General features: G+C 44.8%; 1 protein-coding gene across 3 annotated transcripts in view; it reads left to right on the top strand.

The window, feature by feature from the left end:
• Positions 1-19,287, top strand: part of col12a1a (collagen, type XII, alpha 1a) — a 91,430-nt gene that overhangs the window by 19,190 nt on the left and 52,953 nt on the right. For 2 of the 3 annotated variants that reach the window (XM_063184511.1, XM_063184512.1), the window contains exons 14-27: positions 1,676-1,945; positions 4,057-4,314; positions 4,601-4,793; positions 4,902-5,023; positions 7,581-7,730; positions 8,091-8,210; positions 8,523-8,687; positions 8,974-9,114; positions 10,099-10,241; positions 12,493-12,622; positions 14,215-14,360; positions 16,508-16,631; positions 17,127-17,263; positions 19,036-19,165. In XM_063184511.1, the coding sequence (XP_063040581.1) occupies positions 1,676-1,945; positions 4,057-4,314; positions 4,601-4,793; positions 4,902-5,023; positions 7,581-7,730; positions 8,091-8,210; positions 8,523-8,687; positions 8,974-9,114; positions 10,099-10,241; positions 12,493-12,622; positions 14,215-14,360; positions 16,508-16,631; positions 17,127-17,263; positions 19,036-19,165 (2,229 nt within the window). The remainder of the gene's footprint in view (positions 1-1,675; positions 1,946-4,056; positions 4,315-4,600; positions 4,794-4,901; positions 5,024-7,580; positions 7,731-8,090; positions 8,211-8,522; positions 8,688-8,973; positions 9,115-10,098; positions 10,242-12,492; positions 12,623-14,214; positions 14,361-16,507; positions 16,632-17,126; positions 17,264-19,035; positions 19,166-19,287) is intronic. The other variant, XM_063184513.1, reaches the window with a different exon arrangement.

Genomic DNA, 19,287 nt, shown 5'->3' with positions numbered 1-19,287 from the left:
TTAAAATCTGGAGCTTCTGTTAATGTTATCCATTTGCGTTCGATGGGATTTGTCACTTAAGGCATCTTTGAAAAAACAAAACATTTCCACATCTCTTTTGGGTAGGAAAATAGACACGGATACCACACAGCATCATCAGTCAGGTCACTTAGAATGCACAAAAATGGTTAACAATTGGCTCGAAACATAACAACGTTGCTCTTTTTCGTGTGATTAATGTGTGTACTTATAAATTAACCATCAGCCACTTAATCTTATTTGTAGTGGAGAACTGAAAACTTTTAGACTCAGTGACAGAGTGGGAGACAGACTGTGCACTCAGTTGGGTTTCACGGTCTGTCTGACTGCTTTTTGGAGTCGCACTCAATGGCATTGCGGCCCCCGCAAAAACTTAAATCAACATTTCATCTACAAGTGGAAAAGTGAGGCGCAGGAGCCAGACCACATCCGATCATAGGCTGTGGGACGAGAGACCAGAGAGAGAGAGAGAGGCAGAGGCAGAACTGGAGACAGGTAGCCAATATGTGGCTTATCTGCGTACTTTGGATGAAGTGTTGAGAGAAAGAGTGAGGGGCGATGTGTGGAGATGGGGAGAGTTTGGGGAGCCTGTGTGGCTACTCTGCTGCCAAGCCCTTGGCCTGGTCGGGCAACGTCAGCAAGTAGGCCCACAAAAATCGGGTCGCCCACCATTTCACGTCCCATTATTTCTCGTTCCTTTCCTCCTCCTCCTCCTTCTTTCCTCCTCTTTTCCTCCTCTTTTCCTCCTCTGCTGGCCCCTTGGCCCCTCTCCCTGGAGGCAGCGTGCGAGACAGAGAGACCGAGAGAGCGAGAGAGAGGGAGAAAGAGAGAGAGGGCGCACCATCTGCAATTTTCGAAAATAGTGTTTAGTGGATCGGGTTACGTGTCTGATGGAAAAATGAAAGTTAGAGAGAGAGAGACTCCCGTGATGTCTGACAGATTGATGGATTTTGCAGCTCACTCTCTCACTCACTCTGTCTCCCCCTCTTTCCCCCATCTCTCTTCCTCTCTCGTTCTGTGTCACTCTCTTCTTTTTGTCTCCACATCAGTCCCTCAATGTCTTTGTCTTCCTGTCTGTCTGTCTGTCCATCAGCCTCATTCTGTGTTCGTCTTTCTCTATCCGTACTGCTGGATTATGGGTATAGATAGAGTTGTGTAAAGTAGAAGTAAAAGTACTTACAGATGTAATTACACCACTAGTGGTATGATATTACAAAGTTGCAAGCATGTAATGTCATACCACTAGTGTTGTAATTACATCTGTAAGAGTACTTCTATTTCAACTTTATGCTACTCTGGGCAGAGATAATCTGTGTGATCCCAGCCAGGGCCCAAAGGGTTAAGCAGTACAAGGAATCTGCCTGTCAGGGGCTTTGGTGTTGTTCTGTCCGGACTGGACTGAGTCTTTTGCTCCACCGCAGCGAAATTAAGGGATTGTGCAGCTGAAAGAATACAAAAAAATTTGATTCAAGTTTGATTGCTTCAAATGTCAGCCGAGACTATGGCTATGGCTTGGTTCTCTTTAATCCTTGGCCCGTCATGTGAAAGTAGTTTGTGTGTTACAGGGAGGGTTTTCAAAATTCTCCCATCCTGAGCCCCTCATTGCTTTGCTAAACTTCTCTTGCTTCATCCTCTCCCCTCAACCCCTTCCGTGCAGAGCTTGGCTCCCCTAAGGACCTGGTCACCAGTAACGTCACCGACACCAGCTTTGTGGCCTCCTGGACGGCGGCGCCTGGCAACGTGCGCCGCTACCGGGTCACCTGGAAGTCCCTCTTCACCAACGAGGCGGGTGAGAAGATGGTGCCGGGAGACGTGACCACCACGCGGCTGGACGGTCTCACGCCAGAGACGCGCTACAAGGTTTCTGTCTACGCAGCGTATGGCCACGGAGAGGGGCAGCCTCTGGTGGGAGAGGAGACCACAGATGGTAAGCTCATTCCACCCTCGTAATTGCTACACCAGGTGTCGGGGAACCGGGGAGACTCAGGCCCCGGGACCCTCTCTCTCTTTCTCTCTCCCCTCCCTCGTTCTTTCTCCCCTCTTTCTTCCTCCTTCTTCTTCTTCTTCCTCTTCTTCATTTTTGCCTTGTAGACTGGATGTGGGTTTTTCTCGTCCCCAGGTTACCTTAGGCCTAAAGGGGTGGAAAAAAATGCATTATGTTAAAGTGTTCCAGAAGAGGAAAATGGGATATAGACATGTACACGTTTGGTGTGTGTGTGGTGGAGGGGTGGGAATCAGTGCAATCGGAAATGTGTTCTTTTGGTAATGAAGGGAATTAGTTATGACAAGTCAGCATTGTATGATTGTACAGGGCTGCTGCAACACAGATCCCCTCTAATTGGTCTAACCGGAATTGGCCAGAAATGTGGGGGGAAAAATATGAATATATGTGAATCTGAAGTTGAGAGAGACGTCAAGTTTTGAAAGGGTAATTACATTACATTATGTTTCGCTTAGCAGACACTTTCATCCAAAGCGACTCAGAATAAAAGAAAACAATGAGGCCCATGCAGGCGACACAAGAGAGGCCACAATATTTTAATTACCCACAGTGATCAAGGAACTGGAAGGAGCTAATAGGGATTTAATACTTCATAAATTCCAGCAGCCCACAAGATCTACAGTATATGTGTGCTTGGAGATGTATGCTTGAGTCAGAAGGCCCATATTCTTTCTGACCAGACCCAGTTTAGAGGAACAACGCCTCTCGAGCCTTAGAAGAATGCCGAAAACAAGGACCTCTTAGACATAGCTGTCCGCCTTGGTGCCCAACTTTATGTGGAAAAAGTGGAAAAGGTGACAGTTACGACGTCTTTCTTTCAAGTATGAGGATGGCGTCACTCTGTTGGCGGGGCGCTTTGCTGTTCTCTTAGAAATGCCACTGCTAGGTCCTGTCCTTTTTCAATTCTCCTTCCTACTGCACCCTTTCTCCTCTCTCTCTCTCTCTCTCTCTCTCTCTCTCTCTCTCTCTCTCTCTCTCTCTCTCTCTCTCTTCTTCTCCCTACCTCTTGCCCTTTGTGTTTGTTCAAGTGTAATGTTTATGTGAAAGAAAAACTTTGCAGGGGCGATGGATGACGTAGTGTGTCACACCTGTTCCCCGTTATCAGGGGATTGGGTGGGTGAGGAGGGTGATTGTGGGGTGTTTGGGGGTTGGTGTGGAGAGTGGCTGTGGGTCCGTGACATGTTTAGAGATGGAGTTTAGGGGGCAGCGTGTTAGCATTTCTCCCTGCTCCCTGCCTCACGATGGGGATTGGGGAAATGAGAAAAGCACACGGTCGCACGGCTTTAAAAAACGCGCACACACTCGGAATTGGGAATTTATGCGCTGGTTTACCGGGACAAAGTGTGCTAGCGGAAAAATGTGTCGCCTGCTTTATTTTTTGATTTTGGCGCTGGGGCAATTTGAATAGAAAAAAACAACCTGAGTGCACCTCAGGAGTCCTGTATGTTTTACACCAGTGGTCTACATACGCACACAACGCTGTCTGAAAATCAGCCGTCGTGTCGGTCGCTCCATTACAGGTCGCTGTGAAAACCTGGGAACCTTTGACTTTTGTTGCTATAAGGGAAAGAAAATACAAAAAAAAACTAGCAGACAGATTAGGAGTAATGTTCCATGGATCTTCGTGATTCTTGAGCATTCCTTCTCGACCGTCCCGTGCCAATCCCATAGCGGTGGTGGCTGTGAGTGATATGGAAAGACCACATTGTGGAGAAGGCGTGGAAAAGTCTTATGTTTGGCTTAGAAACCCACTGTCTCAACACGACTGGTTTTGTTCACATCCGGCCGGGAATTAGATAGATCTGCCTTGGCGCACACCGAAATGTGGAAAAGGTATTCGCAGTGAGCTCCAGGGATTAACATTTTCCAATTCCTTTAAGATGCAATTTCATACACTTTTTTTTCGCAGGGACATGGTGCTTTCCCCTTCTCATAAGTTCCAAATGAACTGGTTGTTCTATGAAAGACCCATTGATCCCCATACAGGATGTCTTGACCCGTGCCTAACGCCATCTCCTCCCGCCTCTTACACGCAGTGTCCGCCGCTGCCAGGATGATCACCGTTACCGAGGAAACGGAGAGGACGATGCGGGTCACTTGGCAACCGGCCCCTGGCAGCGTCGTCAACTACCGGCTGACTTACAAGCCGCAGGGAGGCCGTCAGTTGGCCACCAAGTCACCTACGACAACCATCGTCCTGAGGCGCCTGACACCCATTACCACCTATGACATCGTAGTGGTGCCCGTCTACAGGCACGGAGATGGAAAAGCAAGGCAAGGAGTAGGAACTACACGTACGTTGGTCCATAAATTAACAACATCGGTAATTGAGTTTTGACTGATGGGTGGGGGAGTAGTGAGGTGAGGTCATGGAATTTCTTCTGCCAGTTACAGATAGTATAGCAATTGTAACAGGGTGTGTTATTGGATTAAATGCATTCAGTTTTTGTCAATGTATCTTTATTGAGTTTTCAAATGTACAGAAAGTAGTTAACACGAAGAACTAAAGCAAGAACATTCAACCAACACAAAGCTGCTTTTTTTAGAGCAAGAATGATGTGACCTTTTTACCCCTTTCAGTGTCACCATGGAAAGCACCAAGAAACCTGCAGACATCGGAACCCACCAGAACCAGTTTCAGGGTGACCTGGGACCACGCTCCAGGGGATGTGAAGGGCTACAAAGTGACCTTCCACCCCATCGGCGATGATATCGACCTGGGGGAGCTTATGGTCGGACCCTTTGACAACACCGTAGTTCTGGAGGAGCTCAGGTACTTCACATCTCAGGGTTATGCTACAGCTGAATGAACAGTTTAGTCTAGATTGCGAAACAACATTAAGTTGGCCACTAAGGTATTTTCTCATTTTTTTGTTCACAGGGCTGGAACAAAATATAGTGTAAATGTCACTGGCTTGTTTGAAGGCGGAATGAGTATGCCATTGGCTGGAGAGGAGAAGACCACTCTTAGTGATGGACCTGACATTCCAATTTATGCAGGAGGTAATGCTCATCCAAAAATACATTTGTGCGCCACTGTGTGCCTTCACTTAATTGTATTTATTTAAACTGCCAATCAGTGAATACAAGTAGTCAGAATGAATAGTTTTAAAGTTCAAAAGAAGTGTTTTAGGATAGAAGAGATACTTTATATTTCCTAAAGCAAGTGCTCATCCACTGTGAAGTTAAGCATACGCCTTTGGAAAGTGTCTCGACTTTCTGAGTAAAGGCTACTTTTCCATGTCAGTGAGACGTAAGAATAAGTGAGGGCAAAGATGACCCACACACCATTGAACTGTCTTTGATTTGATAATTGATGTTATAATTGTCATTTTGGCGTAATTTGTTCTTACATCTTGACTCAGCATCCGTTTTTAACTTTAATGCGTGTGATATATTTGACGGTGTGATACTTTCCCATGCCACCCAGATAGAGTCACATTAGAAACCAAGTTGTCAACTGCAGAGTGCATGCTCATTCATTAGACACAATGAGGGTGTTCCATGTGCTTTGAGTACAGTTAAGCTCCCATGAAAGTCTTGTGCCACAGGAGACTGTTAAACATTTAACAGCTGAAAATGTGCTTTGAATTTGAACATTGCATTCTATTTCTACAGCTTTGCACACACAGAAAAAAGCATGAGGAAATGAAAGGTTTTCCCTTTAAGAGGTAATAGTGTCATGAATGAGTGATCCTAATGAGAAATCCACATTGCAAAGTGCAACGTCCCATCGCGCTCAAGACTTTTCTTTGGCACGCCATTTTCTTTTTCTTATTTTCACTTAAAAGAGCTCACTGGGTCAGGTCAGAAAAAAAACGGTCTGCTCACAATTACTAATGTTTTACAATCGGTGAGTTTGAGCAAACAGAAGGGCGATAGCGTGAGGTGGGGAAAATGTGACGTGTCCGTCCGAGCGGCCTGCCGAGCAAGCGAGCGAGTGAGAACTCCAAAGGGATCAGCGGGGTGAGAATTCCGTCGCTAATTGAGAGCAGGTTCAGTGGCCAGGCACGTCTCCCCTTGACAGATGTGAGAAGGCTGTCTAAAACTCCAACCATAAGGTCTCATCACTAACATATTTTCTTTTTCTGTTTTTCCTTTTCGTATGCATAATAGACGATTTGTTGGCCTTTTAATATGCCTTTTACCCCTGTTGTGGCAGGCCTTTGACATCTGTTAGTTGTAACTCCCTCAAAGGGGTGATTTTCTTTTTATCTGTCTATCGTGCATTTGCTAAGGATACGCCAGCATGATAATGGACATTAGGCAAAATCTTAGCAACTGAGAAGGGCTGAAGCAGGTGTTTTGTGGTAGTTTATGAGTTCAGCAAATCATAACCTTAAGGTTAGTGGAACAGAGAACTCTGAGTAACCTAGCAACCCTCTTCCTGTTACTCCAGCGTTCCATGTGGGCCAAAGGGTGTTTAGAACCAACATATCACTCCGCTTAGGTGAGAGCTCTCCTTAATTGAAAATGAAAACGGCCAGGTATGTAGATTAGTGATTTTTGACATTGTGATTTGTTAGATTATGCACAGGCAGGCTCAGGTCCAAGTTTTACGTCATTTTACACTGTATAATTACTAGTGAAAGTAGACCCGCACCAATGGCATGGTGAAGAGGCACCATCTCTCTTAAATGCACTCGAGTGGGGCGGAGGGGGCTTGGAAGAGGCTACATACCTTTGCGTTCGACAAAACATCTGTTTTGCTCCATAAATTTCCCTCTCTTGAGTCTCAAATAACCTTAGAAGATGTGTTTCACAGCATCTCAGTAATTCAATCAGAAGCCTGTCCGACAGACATATGTTTTACACACTTGAGGGGACCCTCACGGATGTTGTGTCATTGGTTCCTCTCTCTCTCTCCTTACCTCTGCATCTGTGCACTTAGACAAGTCAGTCTGCTGCTCTTTGCTCTAACCACTTAAAGGCATGTACAGTAAATCTCATGACATGTAACCATGTTTTCAATTGCAGGACAGTGACACATTATGCAGATGCCTGCACTGCACATCTGCTTGGGGGAGTTAAAAGGGGGAAAGTGGTGCTTTGTTGGGTGGTTCTTTGCATCGCGGCACCTGTCTACCCATACCCCTACCCCTCCTCCTTTGCCTTCCCTGCTCTTTTTCGTACAAAATGTAAGGCACACATTTGGATGGAGGAATGCATAAAAGACAGGGGAGATTCAGGAGAAAATCAGGAGATGCTGACACAAAACAAAATCACAAATGCAACGGCTCATCGAAATTCTGTCTTGATTTTGTTATAGATGTGGAAAATGAGTGTAAAATGAAGTGAAACTGTCTTCAAATAAAATTGCTCCTCAAGTGTTGTGTGTGAGAAGGTGTTTGATGCTCAGTCTTGACATTTCTCTTTTACAGATTTTCACCAATTCATTTCTCAATCAACTCTAACAATACTTTTCTACTTTTTTTCCAACACCTCTCTGATACCCTATCATTTGATATATTTATCTCTGCATAACAGTATGCCCAATCACATTTTCATTTTTCTACCTCCTAAGCTTTCTAAGCTAATTGTATGTACTCTGGCCACATAGATGTGAGCTGCAAGACCCATGCCCAGGCTGATATCATCCTGCTGGTGGATGGCTCTTGGAGTATCGGCCGTCTGAACTTCAAGACCATCCGGGCCTTCATCGCCCGCATGGTGGGGGTCTTTGACATCGGTATTGACCGCGTCCAGATTGGTAAGATTGTCCATGGTTACGCTTTAATGCACTGTCCTTGTTGCAAAAATTAGGATGAGGTAGTATTCAATATACACAATATAAGGAACTGATAAGGTGAAATCAAGTGTTACCTGGTCAATTACATCAGCAGAAATGGACAAATTAGATTGAGACATAAAGCAATCATGTCATGTGTTCAGTCATGTATTCCATGTCTGTGCTCTCAACACAGGCAATTTCACTAATGATTATTAGTGGCAGAACTTTTACTTTCTCAATCCAGGCTGTCTTGATTGACTAATTGTGCGTGTATGGATGTTTGTATGCATTTCAGATTTAACCGCCCCCTTTTATTTAAACTTCAATTTTGTTGATCAGGTCTGGTGCAGTACAGTGGAGATCCAAAGACTGAGTGGCACCTGAACACCCATAAGAACCGAGCTGAGCTGTTGGATGCTGTGGCCAATCTGCCATACAAGGGAGGAAATACCCTCACAGGTATAGTTAAACTCAACAAGATTATTGTGTTTTAGTTATTTAACTTAATGTTATGGTCCCTGTTGCGGTGTATTTATGTATTTGGAAAAGTGCAGTGTGCCGAAATGTGTGTCACAAATCATAACTTGTGTATTTACACTGTTTTAGATACATTAAGTGTTAGTGGTCATTTACTGCCCTGGTAAGAGAAAAGCCAAAATGCACGTACCCATTTGCCACCATGACAAGCACGGAGTTGATTTGATTTGTATGGCCCAAAAGTATCTGAATCTTGAAATGATCAATCATGCTACCGTCTCTGTCTCTCCACAGGCTTGGCCTTGAACTACATCCTGCTCAACAATTTCAAGCCCAACGTTGGAATGCGTCCGAAATCCCGTAAAATCGGTGTGCTGGTCACTGACGGCAAATCTCAGGATGACATTATCGTCAACTCTCAGAACCTCCGGGATGAGAACATCGAGCTGTATGCTATTGGTAAGTTATTCTTACAATTGACATTGCAATTCTGTATTCAATCGGTCTCTGTCTGTCTGTCTGTCTGTCTGTCTGTCTGTCTGTCTGTCTGTCTGTCTATCTATCTATCTATCTATCTATCTATCTATCTATCTATCTATCTATCTATCTATCTATCTATCTATCTATCTATCTATCTATCTATCTATCTATCTATCTATCTATCTATCTATCTATCTATGCACTGTACATCATGAGAGATGATTGATCGATGTGTTGCGTGCTGACCTGGTGTGCTGGTGTGCAGGTGTGAAGAATGCTGATGAGAATGAGTTGCGTTCCATCGCCTCTGACCCCGATGAGATCCACATGTACAACGTGGACGACTTCTCTTTCCTGTTGGATATCGTCGACGACCTCACCGTCAACCTCTGCAACAGTGTAAAAGGTCCTGGATCTGATTTTTTCTTGTTGTTGTCAGAGATGTAGAAAACAGAACTAAAAGTAAATTCATGATGTAATTACAACACTAGTACATGATAATACATATAGTACTGAATTTTGTATTCTTTGTGTGTATTTTTTTAATTGTCTTCTAATACTTTATGCGGTACAGCTCTGTGCATGTGTACCACTTCTCTATTCCACTCCTTCACTTATTTCTGTAGGCCCCTCTTTTGTTGTGAATGTTCGGTCTGCATGTGAAGAGTTCAGATGCAAAACCCCCTAACTCCATTTCTGAAGACCTGCACTTCTATATTTTTAGAGAACCCCGTTGTTGGTTTGGTTTACATTCATGTACTTGATAATACATATAAATAGTTATATTACATAAATAAAATAAAAAAATATGCAATTGTGATAGCTTTGTATTAAATAAAAATGAATTAAGATTATTTTCTGAAAAGGCACTTAGGGGGTTTTGCATCTGAACTCTTCATGTGTTGAATAATGATGGTTATTGTAAGAAATACTGTATGTGGTCACACCAGACCATTCACTTTGTTTACTTAGTTTTGTAGTTACAAAGTAAACTCTGTGACGACTTAAAGCAAACCAGTATTATGCAATGAGACCTCCAACACAATCACCATGTAGCGCTTCTATCAGTTTTTTTCTTTCTCTCCAGCTCTCATCCACCCTGAATAGCTGTGTGAAAAGTAGTAGTCAGATGTTTTTCCAATAAGACAGCATCCACACTGCATGATTAAGTAACTCTAGACATCAACCACTGAACCGCACTTCAGTTTGTGGATAGAAGAGGATAGAAGAAAGACTAGACAGCATTTTTCACAAAGACGTAATGCAAAACGTTTTGTGCTTCAAGTCCAAACACACTTGAGAGAAGAAAAAAGAAGGGAAAAAAAGGTCTGGTGGTGTGTGTGTACGTGTGAGCAAGCTCTCACTTACCTCAACCCTTTCCCCCCTGTAGGTGGTGGCCCTGCGGCTCCTACTGACCTGGTGACGTCAGAGGTGACACACTACTCTTTCCGAGCCACCTGGACTGCCCCCGAGGGCCCTGTGGAGAAGTACCGCGTCGAGTACCAGACGTTGGCTGGAACACAGGCCCAGCAGGTAGGCTTTGAATTGGGGCAATACATCACATTACAGCGGCCTCAGGGCCGGACAAACCTCTATTGAGAAAGTGAAAGTCCTGCCAGATAGTCCTCCTGCTGACTGTGCTCCTGACACAGGTGATTTCACTAATTAGCTCATCAACGTAATTAGGTTCAGCTGTTTTATTGAATTTGCTAGTGCAAATACGCATAAACAGCGTGATGTGTGCCATGTGCGTTACGCCCCTTTTTGGGGGAAAAGCCAATGCAAGTCAATTGGGGGTGTTGGGAAAGAATAAACAAAAGACAAGGACCTGTAGAATAGCGTTGTTCACGCTAAACATGCCGAGAACGTGTTGTGTTGTCGGCTGTTGAAATAATACAGCCAAACAGCCATGGATGAAGCTTGGACTGTGTTCATTTAGACTAGCCGATGTAGCATGTAGGTTAGTGAGACATTCGGTGTGTTTTCCCACAAAAAGGGGCGTAACGCACATTCAAAAGCAAAGTTCCGGGATGGACGTATATATCCATACATATATACCCAGTATGTGGCAGGGTTCTTACTTTTTGAGACTGGGATGTCCACCCTGATTAGATTACATTACACCTAGCTAAGACTTTTATCCAAAGTCTCATAGTGTTTCTAGGTACAGGGTGTTGTTACCTGTCCCTGGAGAAATGTGAGGTTAGGTGCTTTGCTCAAGGGAATGTCAGCCATGAATGAAGGTGTTAGGGAGACCACACACGTTCTCCCTAAGGGTAGGGGCGGGGTTCGAAACTGCAACCCTCTCATCCCAACACCAACTCCCTAACCATTAGGCTTTGGCTGACCCTTAATACAAGCCAAGTCCTGAACCACTTGTCTTGACAACATTAAAGATTAAAATTGAACATATATTTATTAGAAGGGACCTTCAAAACATTTAATCTGTCAATTTGTAAAAATGTGTTACTTGGTGTTTGGGATGTTTATTTGACTTACAGCCATGTCTAACAATCCCCAAAAGCTGAATATCTGACCAAGCCATTGTTCTGTGTTTCCTTCAGGAATGCAAACAGTGCTTTTCAGATCCTCCAGGGCTCATATTTCTTTCTTCTCCTTTTAAGTCAAGGGATAGCACCTGCATTATTGCTATAATTTTCTGAATCCTGACATGGTTGTTGACAAATTATTGTAGCCTTAAATCCAACACAGATTCCGCAACGGATCAAACTTGCCACACAAGTCTCTTAAAGTTAAACAAATGAGTTTTTTGGCATTTTTGTCATCCAATTTTTATAAACTCAGTGAAAGATTTATAGTGGAGAATCTACTAAAATCATTGTGGTAACAAAGCAAAATACAATGAATCAAGAATGATTTCTTGTCTCTTCTGGCAGTCTATTCAGCTATCAAATCATCTAGAGTCTGGTAGCTAAGCTTCAGGCATTAGTAGCAGAACATTGTGCCCTAAGACAACAGACCTGCAGATTCTCATCCATTTGACAGCCTAGTCTAACAATGACTTAAAGAAACATTAACAATCATCTCAGTCGTGTACTACGTAAAACCATTGGATGGGACCTTTTAGAAAGACAAGGGGGAACTGAAAACAATAACTTCAAATCTTCTTATCTTTCATTTTGGAAATGCCACTGTGATCCCCCAGAGCCAAACCAATCTTTTGAGCTCCCACAAGCAGATTTATGCGACGGTAGCTGCTTCAGGTTTTCCAACTGGAATGAGGAACTCCATGTGCAATTCTTGCTTCCTTTCTGTACTCCAGAGCTGCTTTGCTGACCACCAATATTATGAGCAAGCGTGACTGTTTTGGAAGCTTCTTGGCTTTGTCATTGTTATAACGAAGGGAAGCCAAGATGTAGCTTTCTTTATTAAGTGTGTATAGTCTGTGCGGTTTGCATGACATTTCATCCTTGTCTTAACACGAAGAATAGGAAAGTAAGTTATGAGGTTTGCGATCACAGTTTTCATTCATGTGTGGGTGCAAAGGCGCAAAATCAAAAACACTTGTATGAGTTAAAGGCTTTTCCTTTGTCCAGGATTTGCATTCTGGTGCAGACTACTTTCTAACACCCCACCACCCCCCACCCCCGCCCGCACTTTTTGTGTAACTTCTTTTTAGAACAGGAAATCCATCCCACAGTGGTCAGCAAAAAAGTGTGTCCCAGACAAGTCTCGACATTTGCAGTGCAGTGTGGTCTCACGCCGTGCGTTAAACCCAATGAGTCATGAGCCCGTGTCTCCGTGTCTCCATGTCTCTCTGCAGGTGCTTGTGGATGGTACCCAGACCACACTTGTTCTAGAGAACCTGGATCCGCTGACTGAGTATGTGGTCAACGTCTTTGCCGTTGTGGGGGAGGAGAGCAGTGAACCTCTCAAGGGCACGGAGACCACTCGTAAGTTATCCTCGACCTCTCTCCCCATGCACCACTACTCCCCTTTCCAAGAGCATTATCAGAGTTTTCCAATACTTTTCCATCTGGCCACTTCTGCAACTTGGGAGTAAACACTGTTGATGATGGCAGCTCCACTCAGCTTTGCTTTAACCCGTTACAAGCACGTTACAGATGGTTTAACAGCTGAGGAAATTGGAAGAAGCTCTGTATTTAGAAGTACAGTGCATACGATGAGTTCAGTGTCGCATTACGGATCCTCTGGTCCCATTTATGTTGGCAGTGCCGGTGTATGAGAAATAAAAATATTAACAGTCAGCAGATGGTCTAATTAAGTGCATATACTGCGCGCATATGACCATGTGATTCAGTTGGACATCCAAAGCCATTAATGTCGGCAGAATGTTTTGAAAATATAAAACATAGGGTAATATAAGTAGAATATGACCAGTAGAAAATACATACATATTCTTTTTCAGAGTGATTTCAGCAAACTTTGGGCTGGGTATTCATTGGCCTCTCCAGAAATCCCTGGCATTCAATCAAGACCCAGTATTTTCCCCTGAAACTCGTATTTTCCCCTGAAACTCATTTTAATCCCCATAGTGTAGTCTTATATTTCATAGATGATGTCCCCCTCCCATATGTTTTCCGCTGCACAGTGTGATATACTGTATGTGAACTTGAACAATAACTCATGTTGTCATTTGGCAGTATGGTATGTTTGTGTGTGCGTGCTTGTGCTTGTACGTTATGCATCTGACAATGTGAATTTGCAAAATTCTCTAACATGATGTCCAGCAGCTTGTTTTGTTTCATAACACAAAGAGTAACAGAACGGGTGAAAAAACATTGTTGAAATGTGTTTCTGTTCTGCATGATGAGTGTGTTTTGCATGGTTGTCCTGTCTGTGTCATGAGGCATGATGGTATTCATGCCTCAGGTCGTTTTGCACTGATGAGATGTGATGCGCAATGTGATGCTCAATGTGATGCATTCGTGCCAGGACAGAGACGCTCAATGAGCCTCTTCATTCATCCATTCATCCATCCATCTATTCATCCATCCATCTTTTCATTCATCCATTCATCCAACCACTTAATTGTTCATCCATTGATTTGACATGGATGCGGTGCATGACCAGGCAAGGTGCTGTGTGGAGAGGTGGCCTCCCCATTCAACTGTGTCGGCTGGTTTGCGTCATCTGACATCCCAATCCCGCTCTTTCCTCATGTTGTCCATCGTCATCATCACCATCATCATCACCATCCATGTTCTCCATCCTGTGTTGTCCCATCTTGCTTTCCCCCATCATCTGTTATGTCTTCACCCCCCTCCATTGCTCTGGCATTGTGGCGGTTCACCTGCCCCCATGCTGTGCCCATTCACAAGCTGTGGACTGTGCCACCCACCCACCCATCCATCCCATCCACCTGCTCACCCATCCCATGAATGGCATGTGTCCCAACCAACCTGTGTCCCACCTCGGCGCCTGCGCTCCTTCCCGAGGGTGTCCCGTCTCACATGCAAGTGTGAGAAAGAAAGAGAGAAAAAGCCCTGTCCTCCCCTCCCCCCTCCTCCAATACCATCTGCAGTGCCTCTTACCGGCGCTCGGAGACTGACCATCTACGATGAGCGAGCAACGACCATGAGGGTGAAGTGGGAGGCTTCGCCCGGTGCCACAGGATACATGGTGCTCTATAGTGCCATCAACGCCACCAGACCCACACGCGAGGCCGAGGTACGTACACTTGCACGCACACTTGTACAGCCCTAATGCCCTGTGTACTCCAAGCACGACCTACGCTACCTGAGCGGCGGAAGTCATTATTTCTCTATGGAGGGAAGGCAAATAAAGCTACCAGAGCGAATTCGCCAGGAGCGAAGCAAACTGAGCGACCAGAGCGAATTTTAACGATTAAAGTCAAGCTAATCTTATTGTAATGAGCTATGACGTGGTTCGGCGAAAACCAATTGGAACGTTAATATCTCCGAATGTCCCAGGCTGTCAAGCCAGAGCCTATTACTTCTATGGCTCTGTGTCAAGCCAGAGCCGTTATGTGATTAGCTAAATCAAACATGTCAATGCCGCGTCCAGAGTGAATAAAGCGAATTCATGGTGAAACTTCTTCAACCACCGCAGGTAACTGGGTTGCGTAGGTCGCTCTTGGTGCACACAAGGCGTAAGGGTATAGCAACATGATCTCGGACGAATTGCGTCTCGTTTCTCACACAAACCAAAAACTGAAATTGCATCGCGTTTACAACGCATTGTCTTTGACACACATGCGCAGTCCATGCAGCTGTCCATGACAGGTTAGGTTTAGGGAAAGTTTTGGTCAGGCCACACATTTGAAACTCAGAGACGTGGCATCACTGACAGGTTAGGTTTAGGGATGGTTTTGGAAAGGGCACAGTTGTAAAACTATGAAACATTGCATTACTGACAGGTTAGGTTTCGGGATGGTTTTGGGAAGGGCACAGCTAGACCAATCAGAAGTTACCTATGTGCTCTAGACAGCAGGGAAAGCGTCGGAATATGTACGCAATCTTGGATGTTGGTTTGCGTGAGAAATGAGACGCAATTTTTCGAGATCAGGCTCGGTATAGAGGGTGAGGTTGCAGGGTCACAGGGATGGTGGGTGTGGGACACTTAACCAAGGCTTAAGTCTCACTCCTTAGGGTTATTAGTGTTATTTTGGAGTTGATGACATATTAGGCCTGGTATTGCCATGAACTGCTAACTTTCTGTTGCTAATAGGTTTTTTTTGCAAACATAACCTTATATGGATCACTGTTTCGCTAGTGGAACTGAAAAAATACAAAAACTACCATAGTATGACACCGCTGTGCTGAGTCTTTAGTAATACATTACTACTCAGTAATAGCCATTTTGGTAACAACAAACTTACAATGGGGATTAAGTCTCAACACATTTGTTATGGATATACAAGTGACCTTTACTATATGTACATGTCCTAAGGTAATGTTTGTAGCATGCTATACGTTGAGTTAAAGTTAATAGCTTGTGTCAGGCACGTTCTTCCATAGCAACAAAACACATTAAATGTTTTGTAGTGTATGTACATATTGATATGATGTGTGATGTGTGCGTGTTGACAGCTCGCCATTGTGAAACGCTAAACACCATCCCCAAAGAGAGGAAGTGATTAAATCTCACTGACCACGCTAGCTTTTCTATTTTCACCCCTCAAAAAATCTTGTCTCATCATATTACCATTTGGGACAGACAGACAGACAGACAGACAGACAGGAGATAGAATATTGAAATAGAGTCATCACTCTAAGTCAGGCCAGCCCTGGCAGGTGTTCTGGTTGTCTGCTGGCCCAGGGCCTGGGGGTCATTAGCCCTGGGAAAACAGGTGTTTAAGCAGCACAGCCTCCATGGTCCTTCCGCTGCCTCTCGTCTGCAGTTGCCCACCCACTGTTTGGAAAAACTCGGTTAGGAGAGAGGTTATTCAGTAAATATTGCAGTGTTGATTCAATACTTAGTGAGTCAATTTAATATTCATCTAGATTGTATTTGGTCCCAGACAGCAGCAGTTACGTTTGTATATCCATTTGGGCGCCCTAGGCAAAATATAGGCATGGGGCCCTCTTATATTATGCTTGTATTATTCTGGTATTTGCTATGATGAGGCTGACTATTTAGGGCCCCTACAGATGGCAGATTTGGTGGGGCCCTAAACAATTGCCTAGTCGGCCTATTGGTAAAACCGGCTCTGGTCCCACATCTTTACTGTGTGGGTGGGTGGGGGGCAGTGGAAACAGTCCGTGAGATATGTTTTTTAGCATGCTGCTTCCTGACACTGCTCACATGGCCGACATTTAACATAGTGTTTCTCTCCCCCGTTTTGCCTCCTCTAGCTAAAGACGAAGAAGACGGACATCCAGCTGAAGAAGTTGATCCCCAACACGGCCTACACGCTCACCGTCTTCGCCATGCACGGCGACACTGCCAGCGACCCGCTGACAGATCAGGGTGTAACCCGTACGTTGTGTTGTGGAGATGATGAATAACCTCACGCTCATGAATCTGAAACGCACATGCTGTACTGTACCGTACGCACGCCGGGAGACTGGCTCGCTTTCTCCTACTCTTTTGATTCTAATCTCTTCTCCTTCCTGTCTTGTTTTTTGTGTCATCTTTTCAATCCCCTCTCTCCTTCCTTCCTCCTCCACATCCATCTCTCATTTCGTCTCCCTGTGTATTTCCCTACATCTGACTTCTTGTTCTCTTTTCCATCATTATTTTTTTCTCCTCTTCTCTTCTTCTCCTCTCACTTCATGCCTTCCTGTCTACCCCATCGTCCTTCTTCTTTGTCCCTTCTGTCTTTCCTCTTTCCTCCTCTCCTTTCACTCTGCCTTCCCCTCTTTACTTCTGCTTTATTTTGTCCTTCTCTTCATCCCTCGGTTCCCCCTCCGCCTCCTCTTCTCCTTCCGCTCTGTGCCTTCCCCCTCTGTCTCTCCCTCCTCCCTACCCTAGTGCCCATGCCCCCGGCTGGAGAGCTGAGGATCTATGACGTGACCCACAGCACCATGAAGCTGAACTGGGACGCTGCCCCAGGCGCCGTACGCAAGTACATCATCAGCTACAAGCACGAGGACTCTGACTCCAAGGAGGTGAGGACCTCACACTTACTCAAGATGACTTAGGCCGAAAAGTCTGTCTGTGTGCCATGCTAATAGCCAGGCCATGCCCTCCTAGTGACGCATCACCTTCAGCGTTGCTACTAGTCAGGTCAAGAGCAATGCAAGTACTTTCTAAGCTCCCGAAAAAATCAGGAACTCCTCCCATTTTGTTGGGAAGCAAACAACCATTAGCAAACCAAGGGAGGTGGGTCAACCATGCTGTTTGGGAAATGTTAATTGTTATGCTCTTGGTCAGACAAAGTCTCGAAGAGATTAGAAAGTCGATGATATTCAGGTTCCCATGCTAATACACTAAATAAATACAAGCATTGCAGTTGAGAGTGGGACTTTTCTATAGTAAAATACCTCACAGTTGCTAGCAGCATGTGTAATGTCTTCTCCAATTGGCCACAGTGGAGTGAGGTTATGGATGGAGGGTGGCTGGACCCTGTTAAGTAGGGAAGATGATCCCTCCGACGGTCTTCTCCGGGAAGCTCCTTTTTTGTTTTTCTGTGTGTGTTCGTATACGTAACATTCTGGGCCTGCGACCAAGACGGAGACACGTCTCTGATTAATATGGATAACTGTGGGACTAATCGCCGTAGCTTCTGTGGTGAGCGGGATGGATTGGTTTGGAGAGGGGGGCGGGGGGGAGCACATGGTGGAGAAATTGTGCAATGCAGTTGGACAGCTCTCCGAGACTTCTGTGCACCTAGAGACAGACACAGAAAGAGAGGAAGAGGTAGACACAGAGAGAGAGAGAGAGAAAGAAAAAGAGAAAGAGAGACAGAGACAGAGTAGAGGTGGAAAATGATTGAGCTACTGCTGGGCGATGGCAACGGAGACAGAAACAGCAAAGACATGACCCTAAATCGCACTGTTTGTTTTTAAGTATCTAGGCTAGTATACACAAGCTATGTTGTTGTCTCCCCGCATTTCCATCCAATACCCATTTAGTGTATGGACATATATCTTGTGTGTTTTGAGAGCGCTCGACGTGTATTTTTTGAAGTTTGCTGGCAAATGGCAGAGCCGTCGTTGGCCGAAGCCCTGTATCACATCCTGTGGCATAAATCACAGCATGGTTGTGGTTCCCAACTGGAAGTCCTATTTGTTTGAGGGCTGCAGATTAAATAAACATGCACACACAGACACAGACACAGAGAGACAGACAGAGAGCCTGGTTGGATTGCGGTCTACATACACAAGACGACTCAAAGAAGTCACTGACTTGACTGCCCTCGAACGATGTGCCATAGCTGTCCATGCTTCATGAACTCTTTTCTACGTATTGGTGAAAATGGGAAGTGCTTCCTCGGTCCAGTCCAGTCCAGGGAGGCCACCTAAACCTGTGGATTTACAACTTCAAGAGCGCAGCATTATGGGTTTGGTCCTGTATGTGTTCTGTGTCAGGCTACACAGTATGTGTGCCTAGTCTCCTGACAGAGATGGACATGGCATATTTACAGGGGCATTTACTAGGCTTTAAAGCTTCTGTGGTAGTTGCATGGTAAATTCAGCATTTTTAATGGACGTTTTTGTCCGTGACATACACAGAATTTATGTTCCCATTCCCAAAAAAATGAATGAGCGAAAACTTTCCCCTGCCATTATAATCTCACCTGTCAAAGCTGACGTCTCTTGTTTGCGTGTCAAAAAAGTATTTAATGTCAGATCAAGTTAGCCTCGATGAAAACGGATAGGAAAGGAAGCAAAGGCCTATTTGGTTTGTCCATTATATTGACCGGTTCTTTCCTTTTCAGCTCGAGGTTAGTGGAGATGTGACAACACGGCAGCTGGACAACCTGATATCCCAGACGGAATATGATGTCAAAGTTACTCCAGTGTACGATGCCAGGACTGGCAGCCCCATGCTTAACAAGGCTACCACAGGTAACAAGGACTGTTTCCTTCAGACGTGGAACGTTTGGACTCTTACAAGTCCACATCTCAGATGCTGTCCAAATTTGAAATTAACCGTTTCCCTCAAAAGTGGAACATTTGGACTCTTATAA

The sequence above is a fragment of the Engraulis encrasicolus genome, chromosome 19 (assembly GCF_034702125.1).
Source record: "Engraulis encrasicolus isolate BLACKSEA-1 chromosome 19, IST_EnEncr_1.0, whole genome shotgun sequence".
Lineage (NCBI taxonomy): Eukaryota > Metazoa > Chordata > Actinopteri > Clupeiformes > Engraulidae > Engraulis > Engraulis encrasicolus.
The sequence above is the reverse complement of the archived record's forward strand: the minus strand, read 5'-3'. Positions and strand labels throughout refer to the sequence as shown.